Source organism: Phodopus roborovskii, unplaced genomic scaffold, assembly GCF_943737965.1.
Source record: "Phodopus roborovskii unplaced genomic scaffold, PHOROB, whole genome shotgun sequence".
In the NCBI taxonomy this organism is placed as follows: domain Eukaryota; kingdom Metazoa; phylum Chordata; class Mammalia; order Rodentia; family Cricetidae; genus Phodopus; species Phodopus roborovskii.
The window spans coordinates 133,765-161,687 of NW_026125511.1; the positions used below are offsets into that span (position 1 = coordinate 133,765).

General features: G+C 36.5%; 1 protein-coding gene across 6 annotated transcripts in view; it reads right to left on the reverse strand.

Annotated features, from left to right (window-relative positions):
- Positions 1 to 26,768, reverse strand: part of Rps6ka3 (ribosomal protein S6 kinase A3) — a 98,082-nt gene extending 71,314 nt beyond the window's left edge. Inside the window, exons 1-3 of one of the 6 annotated variants that reach the window (XM_051176669.1) lie at positions 26,748 to 26,766; positions 6,369 to 6,462; positions 5,376 to 5,412 (exon numbers count right to left, since the gene is read on the reverse strand). Coding sequence is in view for 1 of the 6 variants with exons in the window: in XM_051176667.1 (XP_051032624.1) it covers positions 26,293 to 26,361 (69 nt within the window). In the remaining 5 variants the exon portion in view is untranslated. Of the gene's footprint in view, positions 1 to 5,375; positions 5,413 to 6,368; positions 6,463 to 26,292; positions 26,392 to 26,747 lie in introns of those variants that run through there. The other 5 variants (XM_051176668.1, XM_051176671.1, XM_051176670.1 and 2 more) reach the window with 5 other exon arrangements.
- Positions 26,769 to 27,923: the final 1,155 nt, after the last annotated feature.

Genomic DNA, 27,923 nt, shown 5'->3' on the forward strand with positions numbered 1-27,923 from the left:
TTAGTGCCAGTCACAGAAATGTATTTAACACAAAGATACCTTTGCTTTCCAAATTATTAATAGCTTAAAAAAAAAAACCTGAAACTAACACTCAGTGGGCATGGGGAAAAAAGCATTCTGGGTTTACTGGTGGAGAAGTGGAAATCAGCACTCTTTCAGGAAGACAATTTGAGTCTATTGAAAACAAACAAATATCACACATAAAATTTTAGTTTCTCATTCATTCTACTTTTTAAAATAGACAAGTGTACAAAGATGTATATACAAGATGCTCACCATAATTATTTTTTCCAAAAAGTACTCCAAATTGGAAACCTAAATTCCTAACAATAGAGAACTAGTTAAATATAGTATGATGCATCCATATAACGGAATACTATGTGGTCATTAAATGATAAAAATGTAAATTTATTGACATGGAAAGACAATCACATAGAATAAGTGAAAAAGCAGTTTACAAAACAATGTGGATTATAACAAACCCATTTAAAACAAATATATACATGTCCTAATGTATATATTTGTATGGGAAAACACTCTGGAAGGATATACATCAAAATGTTAACAGTGGCTATATCTCTAAAAGGCAGAATTTCAGATGACTTCAACTTTGATTTTGCTTATTTGAATTTTGTAATGTATCTATAGTATCTACAATAAATATGTATTATTTGTGTAACTAAGAAATAAAATAGTAGGGAATGGTGACCCATGTTTATAGTCTCAGAACCTAGGATCTTGAGGCAGGAGGTCTGTAAATTTGAGGCCAGCCTGAGCTATACAGCAAGCCCATATCTCAAAGAAACAAAACAAAACTTAAAACATTGGAACTTAGGAATATAAAGGGACTTCTTTTATTCCCTCAGTGGACAAAAGCCCTCTAACTCCTTGTTAGATTCAACAAATGTACCAGGATCTAAGTTAACCATTTTTAGAGCATTATAAATGGGGAAGTAATAAAAGGCAGTCCACAGTATCACATAAGACACATGCTCAGAATTTAAATTCCTGTCTGTCTGCTCTCCCCAGCTCTAGTTTTCATTCATTCATTCATTCATTCATTCATTCATTCATTCATTCATTCGTTTGTTTGTTCATTTATTTATGCTATGTTCTAGGTGCTGGCTTAGAGATAAATGTAAACATGTCTTCTATCCTAAAATGTCTATGGACTTAAACAAAGGGCACCTACATTCCTATGATGGAGGCTGTCTATACAATTACACAAAGGACAAAACTGGTGGCAAAATGCAGGAAGGAGTGGGTAGGGAGCATATGGAAAATAAAATCTTAATTCCCTGACATACTTTCAAAGGCTACAATACCCCCGTTTCTGTGGTAAGGGCATCCAAACTATCTTTAAGACATGCCTTTCCTCTAAAAGGTATAACTTTTTATTTGACTGACTTCTTATTGTTTTAATCTAATCCAAGGAAACCTTAAACTAGTTTTTAAGAATACTGAGTTGGAGTCAAGCATGTAGATTCAAAATCCTGTTCTCATACTAGCAATGATGAAGCATTGGGTAAGTTACTTAAACTACATAAAATTTAGTTTATGTACACAGAAATTAACAATTTAGAGAGTATTATTCAGAGGACTGTGAAGATGAAAGATAAATACATGAAAACCTAATCTGAGTATTTGGCGTTTAGTAAACAATCAGATTAGTTATTTTTTATTATGTCCAGATGCAATCATCTCATCTGTGGCTAACCAACCTATTACTTTTCCTGCAACTACTCTCTTAGTGAACGTCACCATCTAATTGTATGTACCTTTCACTGTTATTTGGGTTTAGAACACATGCTCTAACTGGTGGTAACATTTATATTTTCAATAGAAATAGATTTTTAGAGCCATCAGCTCCTTGTAAATTTCAATGCATGCAGAACAAACATCACAATTCGATTTTTAGTTTTAAGACAGCTGGTACAACAGGAACAGCACTGAACTTGGAATTGGTAGACCAGCAGTACTGACATAGATAACTGGCACTCATAAGTCTCAAGATTTGGGGAAAGTGGACTTTCTCTTAACGTATCAATTTCTCTGTTAAAATTGGGATTATTTTCACTATCTACTCAAAAGTTTATTATCAGCTCAAAATTGAGATGATTCATAAGAAAGCACTTTGTTAGTTAACTGTACCAATGTAAACTATTATTAAGATAAAACAGTTTCATAAGGATAAAATGATACAACATAAAATCCTGTTGACAATCAGTAAGACATCTCAAAAGTCTTCTGTTTCAACTGCATCATACAATTTATTTAAATTCTATCTACCCTGTTTTTACCTCTGTTCAAATGCTATCAGGATAATTATGTAGGCTTATCAGGTAGACCAATACTAGACTGCCTCTGAAAAAAATACTGCCTGTTAGACACAATTCCTCATTGTACAGTAACTTTCCTCACTCACAAATTCCACTTGAAGAAGATACTGATAAATGAAGACTAATTTGCCTTTACATTCCTGCAAAGCCATTGGAAGCAAATCTATATCCATGCTTATAATGTGCCCAAGTCTTATCTTTTACAGATAATTCAAGTTTCTCCGAATATTTAAGACTGATGAGACTTGTGATCCTATTTTCTGAGCATATTCTTGATTCATCTTAAAGAACAGTATATTAAAACATATGCAATTAACATTCCAACTCTGGTTTTAAAAAAGAAGAAATGTAGGCACATCACTTCCCTTTCCTACATAATAAACTTTCATTGATGCTGTTCACATTCACAAAATTTGGGAATGCCTCAACATTTTGTTGACACATTCTAACTTTTCTGTTGATTTAGTCCTTGTCTTTTTAAAAAATATTTTTTAGTAGGTATGTGTAGGTATATGCAGGTGCCAATGGAGGCTAGAAGTGTTGCATCCACTGGAATTACAGATAGTTGTGAGCCACCTAATATGGGTGCTATGAAGTGAATTTGAGTCCTCTGTAAGAAAAAGTCCTCTAACTACTGATCTAGTTCTCTGTTACCAATATTTATTTAGTTTGCTTTTGGCAGTGGTGGTTACATATGCCATAGTATGTGTATGAAGATCAGAGGCAACCTGAGGGAATGGCTAAGGGATTGAACTAAGGTTATCAAGCTTCCAAGCTACTTTTATGTGAAGAACCATCTAGAGCCCGCTTCGACGTTTTTACTTACAGTACAACTTATGTGCCAGCAATATATTGGGGCATACCCAAGATAATGCATCTTTCATCTTGAACCTGTTGTTACTTTTTTCCACAGAAAAAGCCTTAATTAAAAACAAAACAAAATAAAAAAAAACTTTGATTCATCTCTTCTCATCTATAATCTTATTGCTACAGTTTCTATTTATTGGAACAGAAAATCTGTAAACCACTTCACTATTTTCAGCTTTGTGTCACTCACAAACTGACAATACATTATCTTTTCTGAAATATTTGACTAACACTGACAGTATACATTCTAAGAAACAACTGAAGTGAAGCATGATCCCAAAGGTATCCTATTCTCTAGTGTAGGCAAATAATCCATTTCTTGCTAAATTTAGGGAAGAGTAAACTTTATACTTCATTATTAAAGTTGGAAAATAGGAAAGCCAAAGTTATCCTACATACCAACTTTTAGAGACATTTTTCTCTAGTAAAATCAACCTTTGGTATTAGTCATCAAACAAGGATTCAAGCATGATTAGAAATGAATATGTTATGTTTGAAGTTAAAAAGTTTATTTCCCATTTGAAAACTGACCTTTGATCATTACTAGAGACTAGGATAAACAGATGACTAGTCTGATTCAATGCTGCACTTTCTATAGTTTTTAAAGTTAGGGGGATAGGATCTACTAAACAAGAAAATGAATTTCTCTTAATTTTAAGACAATTATAAAAGTGTAAACTAAAGTTGGTCAGTATCATTTTTAAATCCTAGCCATGTGACATACTTTGGGTAATTTCATAAAATATTTAAGCTGCAGTTTCTCTGCTTATAAGATGTATAATATAATATAATGCCAACCTCGCAGGATATTGAATTAGAAGGGTCCATAAAAGGGCAATCCATGCTACAGATTTTCTCTTTTGTCTCAAATGATCGGGAAATGTTTCCATTTCTGTAGATAAGTTCTAAAGATGTCTTGCCATGAATAACAGGAGAGATGCCTTTCTCACCACTCATGGCAGACAATTTCCTGCCAAGCAGGATAGAAGAAATCATTCATGTGTGTGCTATTTTTCTGTATAATGTGGTTGAAGAGTAAGTATGAAAAATAGTTTTAAAGTGAGGCAAATGTATTTATCCTCTCTCATCCTACCAAAATGCCTGCCAGTCTAAAAACTGTAGAGCTTGGCAGATTGTACATATGCAAATACAATGTGAAATACTGGAAAAGGGTAGGAAATGCTAATCATGCTTTACTTTGTTACTTTGAAATGTGTAAAAAGTCACAAATTGGATTAACCTACAATATGGGGCTGATCAGAACAAATCAGATAAAGGAGACTGTTCGCTTCAGTTTCAGCAGGGGTTGTTTTCAAAACAACTTTCAATGCTATATACACAGGGATCACTAGAGATTGTCTTTGAGGTGCCATGAGGAACAATTCAAACAGTAATTCTAAACGGAAGTTTCAATACTTGTAAAGTATTCCAAAGTATTTTAAGGGAAATGCTGACATGTTAAAAATAAGACTTTTCTTAGTTAAAAATGTTTCACTCTCAGCAACCCAATTATGGAGATTATTGTGCTGCAGTTCATGGTATACCATATATTCCCAGGGTATTGTCTGGTCTCTTTGGAAAAAAAAAAAAAACATAAGCTAAGTTTTTAAAAATTATTTGACTTTCTAACAGAATATCATCTGGAAGAAGTGTATTAGGACTAAGAAGTGATCTGTGATGGATGAAATTTGACCTTTACCTTTGTAGGACATACCAACTACTTACACGCTCTCACCTAGAGATGAAATGCACATTAAGAACACTGGGAGAATAGGATTACTCATAGCGAATAACAGTCTAAAGTAATAAGAAAGGAAGAAGAAAAGGGTCTGAAGCCATAGTATATGAATACAGAGACCCAAGTTGCAGGAAGGAGAAAGGACTACACTTAAGAAAACAACAACCCCAAAACAAAACACCCTCACATTTCCACAAGCATATCTGCCTTCCAAACTCCCTGATCCTAGCAGTGGTTTTCCTGTTGAAAGTGTAATGTAGCAGAAGTTTCATCATAAAGGTGCTGTGCATGAGGCAGCAGAAACCTCTTTCCAACTTTGGTCAAAATACCATTGTACTGTTCAGAATCCAAAGAAGCTTCTATGCAATCACACTGAAACAATAAGAAACAAGCATTTTATATTCTTAATAAGGAATGTATATAATCCTTACCAATGTGACAGGATTAAGAATCAGCTCCTCATTTATCCTAAGGAAATATCAGAGATGTGCATAAAGACTTATGTACAGTGATATTCAATATACTTTAAAATAGAAAACAATCTAAATGACCAACAGGGGACTAGTTAAATAAATCACAATACATCTATTCATATGTAGGAACACTATGCAATGGTTAAAATCAGGGCCTAATGAAAAATTAATGATGCAAATATGCCTGAAATATATTACATTTAAAAGGATATAAAGCTGTAAGTATGATCCCAAATCTGTACCCCTCCCTCCCAACATGGGAGCATGTAACTAGCAAAACATAAAATCTTATCAGCGGTTACCTGGGCCATAGAATTTTCTTCTTGGTACTGTTTTTTTCCCCAAAATTATATGCATTTATTATGTATATTTTAAAGAGAAAAATCGATGAATGTAATTAGAAAAATTGGTTTATCTTCTAGTTACAGTGCCATTATGCCTGCTTTATTAGCTTTCTTGCTACCTAAAACTTGCTGGTACCCAGGACTGCTGTATTTTCTAGACTGGGTTGGTATAACCTCTGGCATGTATCTACACTTTTAAGTTTATGAGGGCTCTTTCTTAAGTTTTTATTTAGTTGTTTTTTTCTTGGTTCTGTAGTTGTGGCCTCAGAAAACAAGGTTTAGGCATAGATCCACCTCATGTTTTTGAAGTGTACCCCTAAGGGAAATTCTGTTTATGAAACAAGTTATGTTGGGAGTAAAGAAATGGAAACACAGTAGCGAAAATTAAGTCTGTATTGTGAATAGCAAGTATCAGAACATACACTGCAGAAAACAGAATCCATGCCACAAAGGACAAACTTGAATAAATGAAAAAAAAAAAAGAATTTAAAAACTATGGAAGACAGACAGAAATAATCTATGAATAACAAATGTTCCTAAGAAAAAAAAACAGAGCAGATTAATCAATCAAAAGTATAAGAAAACTTTCCAGTTCTGAAAAAAATACCTGAGACTGCAGACTGAGAAGGTTCAACAGAGATCATCAACACCAAGACATGTCCTGGCAAATGTTTTTAAATTTCAAGGATAAAGATATAATCCTATAAGCATACAAGCAGAAAAAATAGGTTATTTCAAAGGCACTAAAATCAAATTGACCTCAGATTTTTTCCTTACAATAAAATGCCAGAAGACGATGAAGTAATCACCTACAGAGAGTTAAAAGGAAACAGTTAAAATCTAAGGATTTCATACCTCACCCTAGTTTTTCAAGTCCAAAGGCCATAGAAAATTATTCTTACTTCTGCAAAAGTCTTATAAAATGTCACCATCTTGGTAGCATCTTTTAAAAAGAAACTGTAAAGGCATACTCTAGAAAACCATCCGGAGGATAAAAAGCTCAAGAATAGGAGAAGTAACGTCTACAGACACCAAGTTAATATTCAGGAATAAATGACTAATTTAATCCCACTAAAGGATAATGTGGAAAATTGAATAAATATTGCTCTAAGTATATAAAAAATTTAAAAGAAAAATTATCTTACAGAGTTGAGATTTATAACCTTGGACTAAATTAATATGGACTCAAAAGAGGTAGCAGGAGAAGAAAAAATCCTCCACCCTTCCTAAAAGTATATTTAACAACCATTATTTTTACTTTGTATCTAGTAGGTTTTGCAACATTTTGAAATACCACACAATTATAAAAATAGATATCACTAAAGAATGTGCTATGTGGGTGATACACCTGATAGTCCTTCATGTTAACATTATATTCAACCTTAAGACTATGAGGTATTAATTACCCATATTTCACAGCTGAAGAAACCAAAGCTTGTTAAGTAAATTAGTGAATGGCAGAAACAGAACTCAAACCCAGTTCTTTTCAGATTAGTAAGTCTTTCTTCTATCTTTCACAACTGTCTCAAAGAAAGTATTCCATATGGCAGAAGAAAAATTTCTCAAGGAAATAACACAAAATGATAGTAACCGTTTTAAAGGTGATAAAAGAAATGTCAAGTGTCTATTTAAAGTGTCTAGTACTTGATGCTATTGGAGCCTTTTGTTTGAACTGCTAGAGGCTGTAGCCAGGACCTCACGCAAGCTAGACAAATATTCTACCACTAGGTTATATATGTAGTTCTCTTCTGTTTGGAGACAGGGTCTCACTAAGTTGCCGGCCTGGGATTTGAACCCATCCTACATCTCGAGCAAGCTATAGGGTTGAACCATCAGCCCCAGAGTTATTCTCTTGTGTGAGAATAGTTTGACAGTTAAGTGTTTTAAGTCTTTATTTTTGAAGGAATACGATGCAAATATTTACAATGGAGTTGGCTCACTTAGGATTAATTAGCTTCAAAATAATTCACTGGAGATGGGGTATGACAGTGTGTGGAAGGGGAAGCAGCAGTAATAAGAGTGGGCTGTATTCTTAGAAAATGGTGCTTGTTCAGGCTACATTCACTGTTCTGTGTGTAAAATGCTTCATACTAACAACTTTCAGTAGGCTTACATATAAGAAGGATAAAAAAAATCCATTATTTACTGTCAAAGAAAAGAGGTAATTGTAGAAAACCATATAGAAAGAGAAAGCATGTAACTAACTTTTGCAGTTCCAGGAATTGAACCCAGGGCTTCCCTCACGGTAGGCAAGTGTTTTAACATTTAATTATATCATCTCCAATTGTTTTACAATTAATTTACATTTTTAAATAAAAATAGAGGAAAGTGTTTTTAATATTAATACTGAACATAAAATCTATAACAAAGACCCTTTAAGGTGATCACAGAAGTACTATGGACTAAAGACACCAGTACTGAATCCACAGTAATAATGGTTGCTATCAATTACTGAGCTCTTGACCACTAGGCAAATACTAAGTTATCTCTGATGCTTCTACCCACTTCAAAAGACATTATATCAATTTACAAGTGAAAAATTAAGCCAAGATGGATTTGTAAATATTTTTAGTGTAGTCTCAGCAAAATGCCTGGCACATAATACATGCTCAATAAATATTTGGTGAACACATGAAAAATTTCAATAATCTTTCCAAGGATAAAAAGTAGGGCCCACATTTAGAATAAAATCTAAATCTAATCCTCTATTCTTTAACTAATATTTTAATAATGCTTCATTATAGCACGATTAGATATATATTATTCCTTCTGTGTATGTTTATTTTTCAGGTTTTAAATAATTAGCATGTGATATTTTAGACACAAAAATAATCAAACAGTAAATATGTAAAAGTTCTGAACATTTAGCCACAGACTAAACAGACCATAACACAAAAGCAGATGTATTAGGACTATAACATGAAATAAATGGAAACAAGGGAGATTTGAAAACTTTAACATGAGTAGCAACTAACATAAAAATAGAATAAGGACAAATTGTTATAATTTATACTAAGATAGGTAAATACTACATTTCAGAATAAACGAAATTATAAAAGATTAAGGACTCATGTATCTATTAAAAACTGATTTTTTCTAAGCCATAAAATAAATGTGAAAAATATTTAATATCTATTTTTTATTTGAAATTACTTATATATGAGCTAGAGTTACAGGAGCTTGTGGGCACACTAACAATGGGTGCTGGGAAATTAACTTGGGTCCTCTAAGCCAAATGTAGCCTCTAAAATTCTGTGTGTGTGAACATGCCACAGCACATGCATGGAGATCAAAGGACAACCTGTGGGAATTCAGTTGCTCCTTCCACCATGTCGGCCTCAGGATCAAACTTAGGTTGCTAGGCTTGTGATGAGCACTGTTACCCAGTGAGTCATCTCAAGGGTCCTAAATCTAAAACTACCAAAAGCAAGAATCATGTATTTCCCCTGATTAAGATAAATTAAACAAGAAAATAAACTATAGCAATCACCCAGAAATTAATTTGCTGTTAAATAACCACTGGCTAAAGAAATAAACAGTAGCAACTATTACTTATTCACTGCTTCTGCTTATTTTTTAAGTTGTAGTACTATCTAAGCCACATATTCTGTAATTTATTTGCAATTACTAATAAACCATGAGCTATGACAATATAGTTAGAGATGAAGGGAGGTTGAGAGTATTTTGTTCATGATCTCAGCTACATTTTGTAAATAAGTGAACCAAAGTCAAAATGTAAAGTACCCACTAAGCACATTTAGAAATATCATTGTTGTAACACAGTTAGAACTGACATCCAGGTATGCTTATTTAACTCTTTGCATAATATAAAACTTTTATTATAAAGTGTGGTTCTTTCACGTAACATATTTTGAAAATAATCACCTTATAAACACATTATTCTAATAAGGGTATGGTTCATTTTTCCTAACATTTTATTGGCTGATATTTCCTGAGAAGTTTTTTATAATCTATTCTTAATAGGGCCATGAAAAGAGGAAGATAACACACAAAGTAGGTAAAGGAAGAAATTAAAAGTAAATATGATTTCTTGTCCATTCTCAAAAAGCAGTGTGACCTAGGAAAGGTCACTGGGGGGGGGGAGGGAGTAGTTACCTGTAATCCTTAGAGTGCTCTGTGGAATTTTGGTCAGTTTAGACTGAGAGTCTGCCACAGGCTGTGGGTAAAAGTCCCTAAGTCTGAGAGCTCCCTCAGCTTGAAAATACATCTTTGATTTAAAAAATTTAAGTTTTAGATTAAGATTATTTAAGATTTTGTTTTGTATTTCACTTGAGAAAATTTCCAATTCTGTGCTTACAGGCATTTTATATTTCTAAGTGTAATTATTTCATTTGTATACAGAACAGTTTTATCCATATCTTTCAGTGATACATTTTGCTCCCTAGTGTAAGAAAAGATAATGCCAAAGAATGGATAGAACAGCTGTTGTGTCCTAAAAGAAAAATAAAATGTTTTTTTTTATAGAATAAGGAATCTTTTAATTTCTACAATCCAATATTACAGTATTTTACTATCAGAAACTGGTCTAGTGCCAACTTTTTAAATAACTGCTATGTAGATTCCTAATTCTATTCCTGTGTCCCAAATCCTACTTCTTTTTAATAGATGGTATGTATCCAATGCCTGTACAATGACCAGAATTATTTGAGTTTTCTGTTAACATATAGTAGTACTCTTAGAGTGCTTGCCTGGCGCCCATGAGGCCCTGTACTCAGTTTCAGTAACACAAACACAATACAAAATTAAAAAAAAAATTATTTGGACTTCCTTTTCACAGAAACAAAATCAGATTTCCTTGTGATCACACAACTCCAGGAAACCAGTGTAGTAGAGAAGATCATGAGCTGTGATGACTGCCATATCAAGTTGCAAAACCTGGCTTGCCCTTTATTACAGGTGTCTTTGGACAAGTGATTTACTTCAGCTTTCCAATCCAAACTCAGATAACTCAATTCGCCAGAAGCTATGATAAAGTCAGTATAACTCTATAGGATATTCAGTAAATTTCAACTGAGGAGCACATGAGGAGCTTTAGAGGAGTTCCTTCCCATTTTCAGAGCTAAAAATATATAATTGGATAACTTATGTATTGTTTGGATTGAGTAATTCATTTGGGTTCAAATTAAAAATACGCTGGCTTCAAAGGCCAAACTTTTATTTTGGTGTGGTCATGGAAAAATCATCTGGACCTCTATTTTTACATTATTACTATATGATCATTAGATTTTTTTCTAAATGTTTCCATAAAATCACTTTATTTTGTAGATTTACCAAAAATGTACCCCCATACACAACTGAATTAATCTAGAATTCATTTTTCAAACACATTCTTATTTTTTTCAAAATTCATTTAAAAAGGAATTTAAATTGTTTTTAAAAAGTGACATCTTTTCCTTCTTGGATTTCACCTGAGATATTTAAAGCCAGAGCTCTTCCTCAGTATTTTATTTTTTCAGTATTTTCTCCCCTCAAGACAGGGTTTCTCTGTGTAGCCTTGGCTGTTCTGGAACTCATTCTGTAGACCAGACTGGCTTCAAACTCTCAGAAATCCAGCTGCCTCTGCCTCCTGAGTGCTGGAATTAAAGGCGTAAGCCACCACTGCCTGGAAGTATTTGCTTAAAAAACAAAACAAAACAAAAAATATATATATACATATACATATATGATATATATATACACATATACAAACATACACATATACATACATACATACATATCTCTCTCATTCATTCATTCATTCATTCATTCATTCATTCATTCATTCTCTGGACACTACAAAGACTATGAAAGCAATAGTGGAACAATGTCTCAAATACTCATTACAGATGTATGTATTCATCTATATGCTTGGTTTCAGAGAGTGAACCACCAACCTCTATACACCTTGTTGCTTATGGTTAGGATTATGAGTTCACCTCTGCTCTGGGGAATCAAGAACAAAAAGCCTATCTTCTCAATGAGTTCAAGGAGAGCTAACAAAAGGGAGGAACAGAAGAGGATGGCTAATCAGTTTCACCTTCTGCCAGATAAGTAAAGGCTCAGTTGCCTGCTTAGCCTCATTGACATCAGCAGGGGTGAGAAACAATCCAGTGCTCTTGTCTCTAGCTATCTTCTTCTGCCTGTCTGACGTGGGGGTAGGGGGGTGGGAGGGTATGGTAAGAAGCTCAGAGTGTACTATCTCTGCCTCTCGAACTACTTTAAGTCTTATTTTGGGTTTGTGGTGAAGGCTCAACTTATTGCTGACTGTACACGGAGAAGAACCAACTTCCTTTTACAAGGGTAGGATGGTGAAAAACCAGCTTCCTGAACAGTCTGCAAAAGTAACCCAGCAGAGGGAACCAAAGCACTGTTCGTCCTGCCCTCCCCCCTCCCCAAGCAAGGAATGGGTAATTAATGCTCATTTCCCCTAGCCAACACCCTTGGGCTGGAGAGGCAGAACACTGCCACTTGTTCCCTATTCCTATCAGTAATTAGGTAGATTAGAATGAGAACTGGCAAGGTTTCATCTTACTGAACCACCCTTTCCTCAACTGTATAGCTAAAGAGAACCAAGTTTTGAGGGTTTTTTATATATTTATTTATTTATTTATTGGTGTGTGTGCGGCGCGTGCGCTCGCTTGCTAGTGCTATAGCATCTTGTCTATGATATATGGGAATCAGTAAGAAAACCCAGATACCACATTACATGTGTTACTTTCTTTTTCCACAGCTCTACTGGTCCTGGTCCTATTTGTTTAGTTTCAGTAAGTAGGGAAGTCCTGCTATAGGGTTCGTCCACCTTGGCAGAACCAGAAGTTTCTTCCAAGTGATATTCGTATTAAAAATGGCATTTGTTTTCTAGTTTTCACATTATCATTGAAACTCTACTATGGAAAGTTGTTAAGATTACAAGAATATAATTTCCCTCTAAATATCCAATTATATCTGTTTGTATTCCTGATCAATTTAGCTTGTTTTATGCTATTCTGGTTGTCTGTCCAGACAATTGGGCACTTTTAGACTATAATAATCCAAAGGAAAGAAATCCACTTAATTCATTATCACCTAGTACTATATTTCACACACTAAAGGGAGCCAAGAAGAACATTTTAAAACTAATTTTCACATTCTTGTTATTGATCCAAGGCATATCTTATTTTTAACTTGCCTACACTATTTTCTTTAAGCAACCTTCTCTTTTACTGATACCAACATCCACTGTGATTACTATTCTCTTGAATTATACCATTTGCTAGCAGGAACTTGAAGAAAAGGTAAGTAAGGGTGGGGGTAACTGAGATGGATTCTTTTTGTTGTGGTTGTTTTTGTTTGTGTGTTTGTTTTTGTATGTTTGAGACAGAGTTTCTCTGTGTAACAGCCCTAGCTGTTCTGGAACTCACTCTGTCGACCAGGCTGGCCTTGAATTTATAGAGGTCCACCTGTCTCAGTCTCCCAAGTGCTGGGATTAAAGGTGGCACCACCATCTGGCTGAGATGGATTCTTGAAAAGAATTCATTTAATGTATTGACTTAATTTAATTAACTTTGGAGATTTTTTTTAAAGACAGTTCTGATTATCAACAAATTCCTATACTTGTGCTTTAAAAAAAAATCTATTGAGTTACTAAGGCCAAGGGGACTATTCCCTGCCTTTATCTTCAAGTTCTACCTGTAGCTTTGAAAAACCAATCTATATAGCTCCATGTTGTGTTTTTCAAGGAACTCTGTTCCTGCTTAGATAAACTTTACTAGGTGATGAGGTAAACTAAAGATCATTCATAGAACCTATGCCTTTATGAATCCAAATGAAAAACCACTGTTCTAGGGAAAGTGAAATTTTTGAGAATATAAACATATAGGGCACTTTCCTTTTCTCTAGAGCAAAACACTATTTAAATGCCTAAATCAGTAACAAGCACAGAAATTAGGACAAAAGGAAATGAATGATCCTTAATATCATTAGTTACTAGGAAAATGCAAATCAAAACAATGAGATACTTCATACTAACTACAAAAGTTTCAATAAAGAAACGTAACACATGTTGGGGAGAATGTGGAAAAACACTATTAAGAACAATGGAAAATGGTAAAAATGAGTTGGAAAATAGGTAATTTCTCAAAAATTTCTAATATATAAAATAACTTAAAATATATATTCACACAAAGCCTTTACTCAAACATTCATAATATTATTATTCATAATAATCAAAAGGAAGACTTTTGAAATAAGCCAATTTCCATCAGTTAGTGAGTACACAAAATATGGCATACTCATACAGTGTGTGGAAAAAAATGAAGCACTGATACATTCTACATAACATGAATGGTCCCTGAATGATCCCTGAAAACATCATAAGACAACATAAACAAAGGCTATATATTGTAGGATCAAATAGGTAACTCTGTAAAGATAGAAAATAGATCAATGCTTGTCAGAGTGTGGGAAAAACGTAACTGTTAATGAGTAGGTCATTTCTTCTTGAAGTAATGGCAATGTTCCAGAATCAGACAGGTAATGGATACAAAATCTTGTGACTATGGTAAGTGCAAGTCACTGTCTGTGTTGGTTATTTTTTTCTTATTGTTGTTGTTGTTTATTTTTATTTTTTTGTCAACTAGATACAAACTAGAGTTAACTGGGATGAGGTGACCTCAATTGAGGAATTGTTTCTAACAGATTTGTCTGTGCCTTTATTTTTGCTTTTGTTTGTTTGTTTTTTGAGACAGGTTACTCTATAGTTTTGGAGCCTATCCTGTAGACCAGGATAGGTCTTGGAACTCACAGAGATCCGCCTACCTCTGCCTCCTGAGTGCTAGGATTAAAGGCACTTGGCACCACTTCATGGCAGAGGGTATTTTCTTGATTCATGATTGATGTGGGAGGGTACAGCCAACTGTGGGCTGGGCCATCCCTGGGTAGGAGGTCCTGGGTATAAGCAAGCAAGCTGAGCAAGCCATAGAGAGCCAAGTGAGTAAGCCATGTTCCTCTATCTGGTTCGGTTCTTGCCTGAGTTCCTGCTTCAACTTCCCTCAATGATCCAAACTTCCCTCAATGACCAGGACTTCCCTCAATTATCAGGATATGTGAGCCAAATAAACTGTTTCTTCCCCAAGTTGGTTTTGGTAATGTTTTATGACAACAGAAAACAAATTAGGACACCTACTTTATAAAGGTCAATCTTGTAGTAAATCTGTAATTTCTTTTTCAAAAATTAAGGATACTTGAGTTATTTAAAAGTCTAATGAAAGGCAGCCTCCAAAGCCCTGTTTCAAAAAAAAAAAAAAAAAAAAAAAAAAAAAAAAAAAAACTAAAAGAAAAAGTCTAATGAAAGAATTCACTGATTGCATAATTTAAAATGTTTCCTTTCTTACACTACAGCAATATAGCCTTTTTTTTTCAATTGCTACTTTTTTGTGTTTTGAGTTGAAGCAGATCCTACTTCCGGGCACTTTAAAGGCATATCTTAAGGCTTTTCTGAAAGGAGTCAAATGTCAACAGGTAATGATTTATTTAAAAACTCCAAGTAACAAGCCACATTTACTCAAATAAATTCCTACCTAAGGGCTTCTATAAGGGCAGCTGGTAAGTAATGTTTAGACAGCTTCCTTCTTCCCCACTTCAAATACAAGATACTTTGTTTCACTGGTAACATTAACGTTATAAATCTGAATGTATTTTCCATATATGTGAAATGTTTTTACTCTGGCTAGTTAAAAAAAGCTGTATGTGCAAAGCAGTATTAATTTTTACTGACTTTTCTAATACATAAACACTGTCTATATTGTGAACAGCATTCCTAATTTATACCAGGATCACATTCTCCATCAGCCTCCTTGAAAGGGCTTCACATACACGATAAGGTGCCTATCTTTCTAGGTCATTAACCTCCTTACATTCTCACAAATACAGCCTCTTATGCAAACCGCCTGGATACTTTCTGCATTGTAGGTGACTTCATCTAGATGGAATCACTCATCTGGATGTTCTCAATTCAAGCAGGCTAACTCAGTGGAACATCTTTGCAATTTGAAATCTGTGAGACTTGGGTTTGAATCTTTGTTCCTGTTTACTAGTTGTGCAATCTTATGAGCAGTTTATTTCCCTCTGGGCTTCAATTTCCACAGATAAGAATAACTATATACCTCATTCCAGTTAGAACATACTGAGTACCCAATCAAATTGGCATTCAGTAAATGTGAATGTCCCCATTCATCTAGGAGAGAAAGAGTAGTGACCTTGACACACTCCATACTATTTGATTCCAGGCAGGGCTGTTCCCAAGTTGTTTGTTACTCTAAGAACTACCTGAATTTTCCTAATTTACAAACTAAAGTTAAGGCAAATTGATTTTAAGATTCTGACAAAGCAAACAAAGGTAAAATTAACAAACAGAATAGGGCTAAATTTTTCTTAGTTCCAAAATCCTATACTAAATTAAAATAAAATTTCAATTTCCAATGGACAGTGGTGGCACATGCCCTTAATCCCAGCACTCAGGAGGCAGAGGCAGGCGGATCTCTGAATTTGAGGCCAGCCTGGTCTACAGAGTGAGTGCCAGGAAAGGTGACAAAGCTACACAGAAAAACCCTTTCTCAAAAAATGTTCCAATTTCCAAGAAACTTAAGCCTACTTCTAGTTTTTAGCACAGTAGAATGTACAGAATACAATATTTAAGTTATCATGCAGCATTTTTTCATTTTAACACAGAATATGCCCCGTTTTTATTGTTTAATACTTTTGTCCACAAGCTCAGTCCATAGAGGAAGCTTATAATTTCAACATTTTGATAGCTAAATATTCTCATTGCTTCAACAGGAAATGCCACCAGAAAAACTATTGAGAGCAGAATGGTGAATTTTGAGTATACATCACTTAAGGAGACTTATAAATATCATCAGGATAGGAAAGGAATAACTGTGAAAAATATGTACTAGACATAGTTTCATTTAGAAAAAAAATGTCTTAGTCTATTCACTTAAAAACAAATAAGTAGAAGAATAGAACACTGAACATAGAACTACAAGGGAATGGGAGTACTATTCATACAAATTCTATCATCTATGACTGCATTGATCTATATAGTAGATAATAAACACAGGTGACGATAACTAAAAATTCAAGGCTGGGATGTAGCTTAGTGATAGGCCCTTGTGTATGTGAAGTCCTGTGTTACATCCCCAGAATTATTCTTCAGTCACACCAACTATATATTTCAAATGCTTAATAACTCACTATTAATACTGTATTGAATGGTGCTGAGCTATAAGTTTTAATTTTATATATTTTTTGTTTATTCATATGAGCCTGGGAGGTTCCAGTGTATTCAGATGCCCACAGAAGCCAGAAGAGGGTGGCAGATACCCTGAAGTTGGAGTTACAGGTGTTTAGGTCCCCAGAAGGACATGGGTGCTTGACACTGAAGTTCAGTCCCCCGGAAGAACAGCAGGCACTCTTACCTGCTCAGCCATCTCCCCAGCCCTCAGCCTCTGTGTATGCACATGCATGTGTGAAGTGTGGATATGTACTGGCCAAAGTGCACATGTGAAAATCAGAAGACAAACTCTGAAGGTGCTTCCCTTCTACCATATTTGAGATGGGTTGGGGGGGGTCTCTGTTGTTTTTCCCCTGTACAAGCCAGGCCATCTGGCCCTTCAGTTTCAGGGAATTCACTATCTGCCTTTCACTTCCCAGTAGGAGTGATGGAAATACATACAAATGTTCATGTTACAAATCTGGCTTTTGTACGAGTTCTGCAAATTCAAACTCAGGTCTTCATGTTTATATGGTAACTGTTTTTATTTACCAAACCATCTCCCCAGATCCATTTTTTCTCCAGTTGGGATGAAGTCTCATATAGCTCACCCTCAGGCCTTCACCTCCCACACACTAGTATTACATGCATGTTCCACTATGCCCAGCTAACAGTTCTTTTTAAAAGTAAATCTTCATTATTTTATATTGTTTTCAGAAAAAAAGTAAAAATAGCCATCTCTGTTCCCAAATGTGAAGAAACAAATAAATAACATTCTAATGTTGAAGATTTTACTGTAGGTTTTTGTTTTTCGAGACAGGGTTTCTCTGTATTGCTTTGGAAGTTGTCCTGGAACTCACACTGTAGACCACACTGACCTTGAACTCAGAGATCCACCTGCCTCTGATACCAGAGTGCTGGGATTAAAGGCATGCGCCACCAATGCCCGGCTAAATTTTTTTTTTTTTTATACTGTAGGTTTTATAAGATCTCTAGAACAATGATTTGTGTCCCAACTACTGCATGTTAAGACTCAATTCAGCATGTTAGTGACAAAATGGTCTCTTGGCTTTAGGCTATCGTTTGACATCTGCATCTAACACATATTGTATGACTGAACTAAGTTTCCTATAACAAGTTTTGTGAACCAAAGGACTAGAGCTAAGCACTCAGAAACCTAGATGGCCAGGTCATATTTGAAGATAATCATATGTAAGATGATGATATAAAAATCAATTTATATAGTCAACAAAACATAATCAACACCTAAAGTGTGTTAAGACACCATATTAGCTAAGATGGAGAAATTCTCTTTAATGTACTTTGGCTATAACACTACTTCTACTATGGAGAAGAAAGAAAAATCTAAAAGTGCTTTTGGATTCCTATCTAAGTTTAGAATATCTAATATTTGGGAAACCAGAAAAATCTCTCAAGAACAAAACTGGACCCATAGTGTGAAAACCTGATTACAGGTAGTGAGACAGGCTAGCTTTCCACTTCACAGCTGCCTGGTTGTTACTTCATTCACATTGTACTTTGTGGCTGACTTTTTTTTTTTTTTTTTTTTTTTTTTTTTGAGACAGGGTTTCTCTGTAGCTTTGGTGCCTGTCCTGGAACTCACTCTGTAGACCAGGCATGTCTCAAATTCAGAGATCTGCCTGTCTCTGCCTTCTGAATGCTGGAACTAAAGGTGTGCACCACCACCACCTGTTATAGCTGACATCTTTAAGAAAGGGCAATTTTGTTATGTTATGCCAAAACACAGAATTAACATTTACTATTAGGTAGCATAGTAAATACCTGATTCTCTAGATATGTCTAGACTAACCCACAGCTTACATAAGTCCCTAGATAAGTATGAATTAGCTATAATAATGTCAAACTGCAATATAAAAAGTTGGACACCCCTGTTCTACATAGTGGGCAGAATCTAAAAGTTTGAGGATGCTCTTTTACATTATTTGGTGAATCTAAAAACTGAAATCAAAATACTCCCATGTTAAAAATGGCTCTATCTTATTAACCCTAGCTTTCTACCCTCTACTAACTGTAAGTTAAAGGCAGTTAATTTCTAAAAAGCAGAATGTTAGGTGGCAGGGAAATTGTCAGAAGAATAAAGAGGCATACAGAAAAACAAAACCCCCTTTTTAAAAAATTTGAGCATGGTTGTGCACACATATGATCACAGCACTTGGAGAACTGAGGCTAGAGGGTCAGCAGTTTTAGGTTGGCCTCAGTCACACAGCAAATTTGATGCCAGCCTGGATCACACTGAGACCTTATCTGAAAATAAAAAGGCAAAAATTAAAAACTATGAACACCTGATAAAAATTAGAGGAAGTTAATGTAGAGGTAATTTAGTAAAGTCTTGATATTAAAGAACTATAAAACTGAGGATGATTAAAAAATCAAATAAAAAATTTTAATAAAAATTTGTTAACATTTATTTGCTGGGTGTGGGGCACAATCATGTTACAGTGCACATGTACCATGGCATACATGTGTGAAGCTCAGATGACAATTTATGTGAGTATGTATGTATGCATGTATGTATGTATGTATTTATGTATTTATTATGTATGTACATCCCCTTCTGGTATGTGGGTCCCAGGACTGAATTCAGGTCATCAGCTTTGGTGAGTAAGCATCTTTACCTACTGAGACAACTTCTATTTAAATTTGAGTTCACTACTGAGTTGGAAATTCATTGTACAACATAGATTTTAATTAAAAAAAGAAATGAATTTTTCTTGACAAAGGCAAAAGCTTCAATATAGTCAATTAAAAATAGGAGCTCTTCTCTGGGCAATAATGAATCAAGTTACAAGGTACTGAACTTTCTGAAACTATTCTGTAAACACTTGTGTTGTTTAAGTTTCCAATAGGTGCTTTGTGAAAACAGGGTTCTGACTTCAAGTCCCAAATACAATTTTTGTTGTTTTGCTTGTTGTGTTTTATAAAGACAGGGTCTCACTATGTACCCTTGTTCAAATACCATTTTGCAGCAGTTATGCAGCAAAGATATCATTTAACTCCACATTTTTAAACTTACTTATGTCATATGCTCTCAATTTTTAGGGGGGAAGTTGATTGCTGGGTCACATATATTTTAATAACAACTCTAAAGCCTTTGGAGACTTTGAGTGTCTCTAGAGTTTTCTCTGTAAAATACTCTATAGTATTAACACCTCACAACAGACAAAATCCAAATGTTTAGATTTCTAGACAGGAAATCCTATTTATTCATGGCCCATTCAATAATCAAAATAAATGTACTTATAGTAATGGGAAGGGAGATGTGTTATATTAATTTCCTTAAAAGTAAAACGAACAAGAACTGATTAACCCTAAATTATGAAAATATGTGTATTCCTTGTTTTGATAAACTTTAGAAAATCAAAATTGTTTCTATTGATGCTATATATTTACTTGAACCATTTCTTTACAAATACATTACCTTCAAGAGATCAACGTACAGGCCATCCTGTATTTCATTGATCATAAAAAAGTATCATGCGTAAGGTCTACTATCATTTTATTTATCATTAAGAAAAAATACTGGTCTGACAGTTTATGACACACCTTCTGGTTTGTACAATTTTAAGAAGTGGAAACACACTTCTCTGACCTCCTTTTCCTACCATGTCCCTTGTGATGCTCTTTTTTGGTTTATATCCTTTCAAGATAATATCTGGAAAGAACACAAAAGGACAAGATTGAAGAGATTTCTGTTTATCTTACCCTTATAGGTATATTCAGATATTGCAATGATTCTGTTTAAAATGATCCAAGCAAATGAGTAATTTTACCTGCTTTACTTATTTCTGGAAAAAATACCCAAGAAGACAGTTCTCTGAGCAAATCATTTATAAGTATTATTTAATAAACACAAATCATAGATTAAAAATTATTTTACATACATTATGATTTCATTTAATTCTCAAGTGTAGACATAGCAAATAACCTTGACATGGTTAGAAAGTAATTCAGAGATAAGGCCAAGACACAGGCCTTTATAGCTCTATTTTTTTTTTAACAAAAACTTTGGCAGGAAGCAAACAATCTGACAAAGTTCATTCTAAATTTCAAGGCGATAAAGCTGAAATTCTTAACCATAAATAGTAGCTAGTTAATTCACCTAGATCAAATGTACTAAATAATTACTACATGTTATGTGAGCATATTGTCTTCTGAACTTGTTTTATGTTAATAGTGTACTTATTTAGTTGAATCTTGACACATTTTACTTAGCAAGTAAGATACATTATTTATATTTTCCTTTGTGTTATGATTTTTGGTATTAAACTGATAAATAAGACTGAGCAGTTGGTGTTTATTCCAAATTCATGATATAACTAGTCACTGTATTAAATCTAAACAACAGACTGGTGAGTATGAGAATGTGTTAATACCATGTATTAAAACGTAATCGCTTAATTTTCCTATGATATAAATTTAGAGAATGGGATGTAAATACACATATACACGCACGTACATGCAATTGTGCAACTGTAATTCAATGCTTAAAAATGTACTTTTCACCAAAACACATTATCAATTGAACACTATTTACTTATTAGAGAGACAAGTAAACATTATCTTCCATTACAATCTAAGGCACTAGGCCCAAAGCATCCAATGTGCAATGAATGAATTAGGCCACTCTGACTTCACTCATCACTTATATCCTGGTATACATGTTATTGAGCATGGAAGGATAGAGCAAATCTTATAAACTGTGATCATGGTATGAATTTTTTAGGGGATGATAATTAAAGGAAAACTTTAAGAACAATTCGGCAATTCATAATTCTGGATAAATAATACGTTACACTTCTATTTATTTCACAACTTACCAAGTCAAATCCTTGGTTCAGGAGTGCACATCTAAATTATGTCATTTTATTTTGATTTCCAGAAATGTAGTTAAAGGCAAGTGTGCCTATACTTGCTTCTTTGAATAAACACTTTTACCTCATTATCTTAAAGTTCAAAGGAACACAGGAAGTTTCACGTTTTGGATACACTGTACTGACACAGGATCCAACTGCCAAAATAAAGCAGGTTTCTATATTTTTTTTAAATATTGTCCTGTAACAGAATCACTGAAAACAATGAAGTATTCAGTATGTGTCATAGTTATTTGACGGTTGACATGGAGCAATACCTGTCCTCACCTCAGATCTTCACTTGGGGGAAATAAAAAAAACCTGAAAAGTAGTAAAACTGAAAACAGGAAACAGAAAAGAACTCAATAAAACATTTTTTCAAAGTCAATAATCATAGGTGAATAAAATGCTTTCCCAACAGATTAAACTAAAGAAACCTATATAATAATACATATTTGTAACACTGTAGAAATCTTATGCTATGTTATAGTAAGGGTTACTATATAATTTTGAGATTAAAAATGTGTGCATGTTCACTGAAGATCTACAACATAAAGTTCTCATTTTTTTGTTATCAAATATAGTATTTTTCAATGCCTGCTAGGTATTTGTTATTTAAGGGAAGTCAAGGTGGCTATTTTCATGCAACACATTGTTTAAAAACATTGTTAATATTATATACATATATTACATTGTTACTATTTTTAGAGAGCAAAAATAACCTTCATTTTACTACTTGCACATTGTTTTCTATTTAGATTAGCATTTGCCCCAATTCCAGTGCAACAAAGGAAAACCATATACTTTAAGTTAGGCTTGTCATCTAGCGTTAAATTTGTCCCTGACAGCAGTGGCAATGGATTTGTAGAAGAACCACAATTCTTTGATATCCATCCCCCTTAGCAGTCAAATATCAAAAAAAAAAAAAAAAAAAAAAAAAAATGTACTTACACAACTTTAAGTAATCCATTCAGGACTTCTAATTATCTATTTAGGAAGTGGTTTTGATTTTTTATCTTCTAATAACTTGATTGGCTTACATAGTACTTCAATATCCTAAATTTGCCTTGAACATTTGGCCTAGTTTTGATCTATCACATTATGACCCATGTTTGAGTTCAACCACAAGGGGTTTTGTTTTGAATACCATGAGACTTGTGTGAGGTCTTAAAGCATGAAGGCTGGTGTGAAGGAATGAAGAAACTGTGTTTTTAGAGGCACACAGGTCTTCTAAAATTATTCACATTTCAATGAGGAATTAAAATGATAAAAACGTAGATAAGAGTCATAAGCACCTTATTCCCTACCTTCATGGGTCTCTTAGCAGACATTTATTGAGTTCATAATATGTATGTGTCAGGCATTGTGTTAATTGCTGAGGATTTAGAGAAAGAAAAAAAGAGTTTGTTTTCAAGAGCTCAGTCTGTCTAGCAATGAGACCATAAATGTAATTCTATGTAGACCCACCTTAAAATCTTTTACCATGGAAGGGAAATTTCTGATGCATTTCCTCAAATAAATATTCCTTTAGAAACCCTGATATTTCTCTGGTAAAATACAATCATTCCCTGATGTGAGACTATTGGTGAGGAGATGGCATAATAATGGGTATCAATATTAGCTCTTCATGAAAACTCCCAACTCTGCTTTTATTGGTTTCAATATTTTAAAATCATATCAGAATTTACTTGCAATAGCTTAACAACCAAAGGAAACAGAGTATCTAAAGCATTTGTTGAAGTCTACTTTTAAAAAAACTTAGGCAACACCTGGCTCTGACATACTTTATGCCAGAATAGTAAAAATTTTAGAAATTACAATTTGTAGAATCTTATCCACCAGGCTTTGGAAAACATGACACTGACCCATGAATGTGGGAGTATGCACATGCACACACTATATACGTATACATATATATGCATATATATATAGCTTTCCAAATTAGATCGTATATTTGCTTATGAAGAATGCATGATCTCTAATTATTATCATGTTCATGCCTTGACTCTTTTCACAAATGATATGAAGCACCTAGTCTAACATAAAGCAAAGCATGCAAATTGTATCTACCTGGCTTCAAATATGGCTCTGTGATTTATTCATTATAATCTTTGTGCTCTTAACTACGGAATTTAGTTTCCTAACTTGTAACAATGGAGACCACAAATCTCTGCTGAGTTACAGGAAAGATATAATGAAACAATAGGTACAGTCCAGTACCTTTGCATATATAATAGATGCTAAATAGGCTTGTACTTTATCTAAATGCATACTATATACATTAAAATGATAAAGAAGAATTTTAAATGATTTCTCTCTGCATATTGACATGTGCCAAGGAAAAATGTGGATTAACAATTTAACAAGCAAAGGAAACAAACTATCTAAAGGCAATTTGTTGAGGTATAGATTTAACAAATCATTTTAAACATACTATTGGATTCATTTTGAATTGTATTGTTACTGTGTGTATTTAAAAAGCAGACTCATACCTGGGCATGGAGGCATATGCCTTTAACCCCCATGCTTGGGAGGCAGAGCTAAGCAGATCTCTGCCAGTCTGCTCTACATGAGCCTGGGTTATCTCAACAACTTAAAAAAATTCCACAAAACTAAATTAAAAAGCAGTTTCTAAGTATATACAATTTCGTTGACAGGTGTAGTACTTTGGGAACATTTTAACCACCCTGATAACTATTTTTAAATGCATTTTTTTTCTGAAGAAAAACGAAGAGGCTTCCTTGCCATACTGTTTTTCACAATATCTATTCAAATGACGATTAAACATTCTAAATTTAACTTTGTTACTAAAGACTTATAGAATCATATCGGATCTCAAATTTAAATAAAATTCTTGTATTTCTGTTAGTCTTAAAAACACAATTTTTCTTTTTTTTTTTTACACCAGCCTGTCCTTTAAAAAAACATGGCAACATATATCTATGTCTTTTATATTTTTGAGTAGCATTTATACATTAAAGGCACTATCTAGTAGCAAGATATAAAAGTATGAGCTCATATGCGTTATTACAACTCTTCCTGCAGTTAGGAAGACCAAATAAATATTTTTTATATGGCAGAGGAGTGACTAGGGAGAAAATCTGCAAAACGATTTGATTAGATTCCTCTCCTCCTCCCCTTCCCCCTCCAGGAGAATATTAAGTGTCCCGCATCTCACACCAAACTGATCCTGAGTTTTACTGACGTAACCAGTAACCCTATCTACCTCTCACACTGCGTAGGCCGGCAGGGGCAGCGGCTGCCGCCAAGTACACCACTCATCAGAGCCTGCCCCATTCCACCCCCGCGTTTCAGTCATGCTTTCCAGAAATGGGGTCACTCGCTCAGTAACTATTACACACACCCTGCCTATCATCCTGTAATCCCCTAAAGTCCGGGGCGAGGATAGAAGGCAGCAAAAAGTCAAGAAAGAAGAAGCACAGACGCGCCACCATCAGGAACTGATTTTTCCACTTTGGAGATGAGCGCTGATACCCTGGAATGGATCTTGTCTGTATTATTTTCTGAGATCTCGAGTTGATTCTGGGACAGGGCGGCTGCGAAATGCTCAGTGCTGGGATGTGTTCTCAGAAATTCTGTTTTGCCTTGTTTGGGTATATTGTTTGGACTTTTTGACACTGGGTTGGGTGTCTCAGGGAGTCACCAGATCCCGGGCGAGGAAAACCAAAAAGCCCTTTTACAGCGACCGCTGATCTCCTTGAATTTCACCCGCTCACCTCCACCGACAGGAAACAAAGTTATACTCGGGGTCTTACAACTCAGTGACCTCAAAACCCGGGAAGTAGGGGACCGGAGGCGTCCTGATTTTCTTGTGCAGCAGCAGAAAGCGCTGCTGCAGATGGGGGGGGGGTTAACCTCAGTCCGATACCCCTTACTCAAAACCCTCATGGCTCAACACCCTGCCCTGCGTGCGTATGCCTGTCTCTCTGCAGCACCCCCCTCCCTCGGCCAGACTGAAGTCTTGGCTCCAGGGTGAACAGAACCCATTACCCCAAAGTCGCTAAGATTCCGGAGAAGCCCCCAGAGCCGGCAGGGACAAACTTCCCAACTCCCCGCTGGCTCCCGCTCAGCCTCCAGCTTCCCCCACGCAAAGTTGATTAAAACCGGCTTCTCGCAAAGCCTCAGCGCCCACTCCAAACCCCACGCGCTGCCACACCGGCAGTCCCCCCCCCCCAAAAAAAAGCCAGGGAGAGGTGAGGGTGAGGGAGGGAGGAATGGACAGATGGGCAAACCCAAAAGACCTAAAGCAGAACCCCGCACCCGGGACAAGATGTGAGCCGAAGAAGGTGGTCAAAGGGGCAGCTCCGGGGAAAGAGAGCGAGCGGCGGGGGCGTGGGGAAGGGGCGCGCCTGCCCGGCTGCACTCACCTCAGCGCTGTCGGAAGGGCTCTCCACAGCCATCTTCTGCCACGGGTCCGCCAGCTGCGCCAGCGGCATCTTCCCCCCCTCCCCGGCCCGCCGCCTTTACCACCTCCTCCCTCCCCACCCGCCCCACGGCCGGCCCGGCTCCTTCGCCGCTCGAGCGCGAGGCAGAGTCGAGAAGCCGCCGCAGAACAGCGGCGGCTCCCGAGGGCTAGCTCGACGCTGACACTGACCGCCGAACGCCCAGCGCCTGGCCGCAGCCGCCCGCACTCCGAGCGAGAACCTCGCGCCGCCGCCAGGCACCAGGGCTCGCCCCTTTCTTCCTCTCCTCCTTCCGCCGCCCGGACTAGGGCTCCGCCCCCCACCTCCCCTCCCCGCCGGTTCCCGCGCCCGCTCCCAGCAGAACAGCGACCGCCGCGCGCTCCCCCACTTCCGCTCACAACATGGCGTCTAAGCGATACCTGTCTCTCAAGAGCGAGGCTGGGCCACCGCCACCACCACCGCGCGCACCCAGGGGCGTGGCGAGTGCAGGACACGCCCACGGGCCGCTGTGCTCGGCTCCTCCCCTTTCCCACCCCCACCCCTCCCTCCTCCTCCTCCTCCCCAGCTTCAGCTTCTGGGCCTCGCCTACTTTCAGGAAGGGCGAGCCCAAGAGATTTGGGGGCGTTGGCGGGAGATGGGGGTGGGGGTTGAGAAATGGGCAATGCAGGGAGGACAAGAGGCTGGGTCACTTTAACTGCCACGAGTCCAAGTAGGTTGGGGGCTCATTGAGAATAGGAGAGCGGTTCGCGCTCAGCCAGAGATGCTAGGCAGGGCGCTGGGGGCGCAGTCTCGTGCAAGCAGCCCGGGGGCGGAGGCGGGAGATGTCTTTTCGGCCTTTCTCCTCCAGGGGTGCGTGTGGGCGCGCCTAGGCTATGGGCACAGCCCCTCCTGGCCCAAGACTCTCCCTCTTCAGGATCACATGCTGAGTATTCACCTGACCCCTTTCCTCCTCCTGGTCACGGACTCCAGAGGCTTCGTGCCTGGGAGCCAGTCGCTTGTTGGTTCGGCTCCTAGTTTGATTCAGAGCTTTTCAAGTTGATTCTCGTGTTAAATTGTTAGTATTTGGGATTTTTTTCGTCCCACCCTATCTCTGTCCCAATAGCCCTTCCCAAGTGCATAGAGCCCTCGAGTTTCAGCCCAGACTGGCACACCCTTCCCTGGCTACCTAAATCTTCAAAGAGAAAACAGAGGTTCCTTAAGGTTGCCCTTCTTGGCAGAGATTAAGGAGTTAGTAAAAATATCTTGTAGGCAGGAGCGCGGGGTTCCTGCTCCTCCGTTGACTTTAAATAAAAGATTAGATGTTTTTTAATCAAGCTGGTCGTAGGCGGAGGAGAAAGGGGGGTTTGTGACTCCTCCTCCTGTCCAAGAAGAGGAAGCCCTGGGTTAAGGGAACCCAATGCACAGTCGGCATCGTAGCCGCAGAATTCTGAGAGTTTGAGAATTAAGGCCGGGGCACTCAGCGTGGGTCCCATGAAGGGTTCGGTTCACCCATCCTGGGTTCATCGTTCCTGTAGCTTAGGCACTTGTATGCCTGGGCAGAAATGTGTAAAAGTCGCTGGGTTGAGTGGAAAGCTACTGCAGGCCCTGGCTAATCG